The 3,054-nt window shown below is 48.8% G+C and overlaps 1 protein-coding gene across 1 annotated transcript in view; it reads left to right on the top strand.

Annotated features, from left to right (window-relative positions):
* Positions 1 to 1,314, top strand: part of FAM167A (family with sequence similarity 167, member A) — an 11,997-nt gene extending 10,683 nt beyond the window's left edge. Inside the window, exon 2 of the mRNA XM_010002193.1 lies at positions 1,051 to 1,314. Within this exon, the coding sequence (XP_010000495.1) occupies positions 1,051 to 1,314 (264 nt within the window). The remainder of the gene's footprint in view (positions 1 to 1,050) is intronic.
* The last annotated feature ends 1,740 nt before the right edge of the window (positions 1,315 to 3,054 follow it).

The raw sequence follows: 3,054 nt of genomic DNA, 5'->3' as shown, positions 1-3,054 counted from the left end.
TGCTCTCCAGCCAGTTTTGCTCCTTCCTTGCCTCCAGCACTTAGAGAGAGATTTAAGCTACAGAGTTTGCTAAGAGCAGTTCAGCTTCTCTCCCACCACTCTCTTTTCTTTGTGGCTTTTGTGGTTTGTTGCTCTTCTGTGAAAAGGGATGTTGGGTGAGACATGGGGATTGTCTTCTCGAAGTCTGCTGTTCTAGCTCTGCCTGCTTCTGTTTTCCAAATCAAAGCTGATTCTTGCACCAAATGTTCAGCTCTTTCCTTCACCACTGACAATATCCTGTGGCAATAAATTTTCTGCTTAATTAGAAGCTAGAATTTCAAAACTAATAATGAAAAAAAAAACCAAACCAAACCAATCCAAAACAATGGTGGAAGGTTCTTTCATCACTTCTGAATATTCCACCTTCTGAAGTCAGGTGCCAGGGAAGGAAAAAAACCCTCCAAAACACTTAGCTCATTAGCCTGCGGGATACTTGTTCTCTCTCCTGTGGGAAACCATGGAGGCCCCATCCCGAGAGCCATTTCAAGTCAGCAAGGTAAGCCACAGGGAACCTGGAGGGCCACGTTCCTGGCTGCTGTGAACCAGCTCTGATTTATGCAGACCAGAAACCTGAGCTGAATGTGTGGGAATCCGTTCTCTGGGGTTCTTTTAATTGCTTCTTTCCACCTTCAGTTCCTACCGCAGCTGCTCCATTATGAGCAAAATTAATTTGCACTTTGCTTAAGGTTAAGATCGAGGCTCTGAAGCTTTTCTGATGAATATCTAAGCCAAAAACTTGGCATGGCTCTCTTTAATTCCAGTTTCCTGCTGCTCCTGAAAACCTAAGCAGGCACAGACTTCCTGAACATTAAAAATTCACCATCCTGAGCTGGTCTTTGACTGGGACACATTGTTTGTTTGGACAATTCATGTCTCCTCCTGTTCTTTACAGCCGGGTAGGATCTCTAGTTAAGCTACGTTTTCCATCAGCAGGGAACAGCATGCTGAGCAAATTTTGTTGTGCCCTTGCCAATGCCTTCTTCTCTCCCCACCCTCCACCTTGTGTTTCAGGCAGAGATGCGCCTGCAGGACCAGCAGCTGGCCAGGCAGCTCATGCGCCTCCGCAGCGACATCAACAAGCTGAAGATCGAGCAGACCTGCCACCTGCACCAGCGCATGCTCAACGATGCCACGTACGAGCTGGAGGAGAGGGACGAGCTCTCTGACCTCTTCTGTGACTTCCCCCTTGTCAACTCCTTCAGCCTCTCCACGCCGCTCAAGCTCATTGGAGTCACCAAGATGAACATCAACTCCCGCCGGTTCTCGCTGTGTTGAAGGGGGGAAGGAGAGGGAAGGGTAGGGGAGAAAGAGAGAGAGGACTGGGCAGTGCCAGGGCTCTCTCTGCCTGGTGGCCGGGCAAAAAGAGGCCAAAGAGTAAGAGAGGGAACAGGAGCAAAAAGGGAACGCACAGCGGGTCTTGGTGGCAGGGTAGAGCAGCAGAGCTGGGCACTGAGATGGCCCAGAGGTGCTTGTTGAGAGGACAGGACCTGTATGGAGAAAGCATCTGAATCTAAAATGTGCTCTTAGCCTGTTCCTTTGCAAAATCTCTTCTCCTTCTCTTCCTCCCCAAGCAACTAAGAAGATGCAGCTCCAGTGTGGTTGGTTGTACTCAAAAATCAAACGAAGGGGTGAAGAGCAATCACAAAGCAGAGCAAAATCCCTTTCCCTTCCCCTGTACCTCCTTTCAGGCTAGAGCCAACTCTTCAGAAAATAAGTCACTCTCTTCCATGGATGTCTCCTTGGGCATCAGTCCTCAACCTCTGCTGGCCCAAGCACAGGGTCCATGGAGCTATTTCAGGTGGGAAGCTGATTTCCTGTGGAAAAGAGCCCTCCCAGCAGGTGAGGGACTGTAGGTTAAATGGTACATGTCCCCAGGACATGGTGAGAAGACGCATTTGTTGACTTGCTCCATTGAATCCAGTTACTTTAGCTGAATTTTGCCTGTGGTATAGACTATGGACAAATCATGGACACATTTATACATGGACTTCTGTCAGCCAAAAGTCACCTCTATGCCCTAGAAGTTATACCCAGAGCAATATGTGTTTCTGATCTTGTAGTCAACAGTGGCCACAAGACACTGTGAGATAACCCCTACAAGCAGTAAGACAAAGGAGGTTATTTACACCCTGGACATCTCATATCAGAGAAATCACCCCAGGCTGACATTCCCCCAACAGCAGCACCAGCAAATCCTGGATCTGTAGCAACACACATCCATCAGAGAAGGGAACTTCAAGAGGAGAAAAGGGACATTTGTGTAAAGAAGATAAAGTGTGACTGTAAAATTAAAGGGAGAAATCTTGATGCAATGAGCTTTGGACCTGCAGCAAACACGGGATCCCCTCCCTGCTTGGCAGGACGTGAGATGGATGCTGTATTTTCTTGCCTTTCAGTGCACACAGCTGCACACCTGCTTGTTTGTAGCATGGAGGGCAGAGACACCAGTGGCATAGCCCATCAAGGGATGGGGCTCAAAAGGTCTAGCCATGGCAATCTTGGGACACTTGGCACCCAAGGCAGGCTGTCTAGAGGGAGTGTGGGTGGCCTTAGGGTCCCCCTCTTGTGCTAATACCTCTCTTGATCATGTCAGAGTGGTGCAACCTCTCAACCCATCACCACAACTCTGCTCTCTACCACATGCCAGAGCAGAAACATCTGCAACTGAGTGAACGTGACTGTGTCCACACAGCACCAGCCCAAGCCCTGGGGATGAGGGAGGAAGGTGCAAAGCAGTGCTGAGCTGAAAGCTGTGTGGTTGTGTTGACGTGCCCATACCTGACTGTCTGTGAGCTGTGTGTGTGCATAAGGTGTTTTATGTGTGTATGGGAGCTCCTCTAGGAGGTTGAGTGTTGGACTATGTTCCCAAATGTGATGTGAAACAGAATCCATTTGGTCTCTGCCTTTTCTGGGAAGACACAGGAGGCTTGAAGCCTTGGGGTTTCCACAGTGAGGTTAGGTTGATGCAGAGAAGAAAAATAATTCATTTTCCTCCACAGGCCTTCATGGGAGGAA

Source organism: Chaetura pelagica, unplaced genomic scaffold (genome assembly GCF_000747805.2).
Source record: "Chaetura pelagica isolate M959 unplaced genomic scaffold, ChaPel_1.0 scaffold107, whole genome shotgun sequence".
Taxonomy (NCBI): domain Eukaryota; kingdom Metazoa; phylum Chordata; class Aves; order Apodiformes; family Apodidae; genus Chaetura; species Chaetura pelagica.
This window is presented reverse-complemented; position numbering and strand designations above follow the sequence as displayed.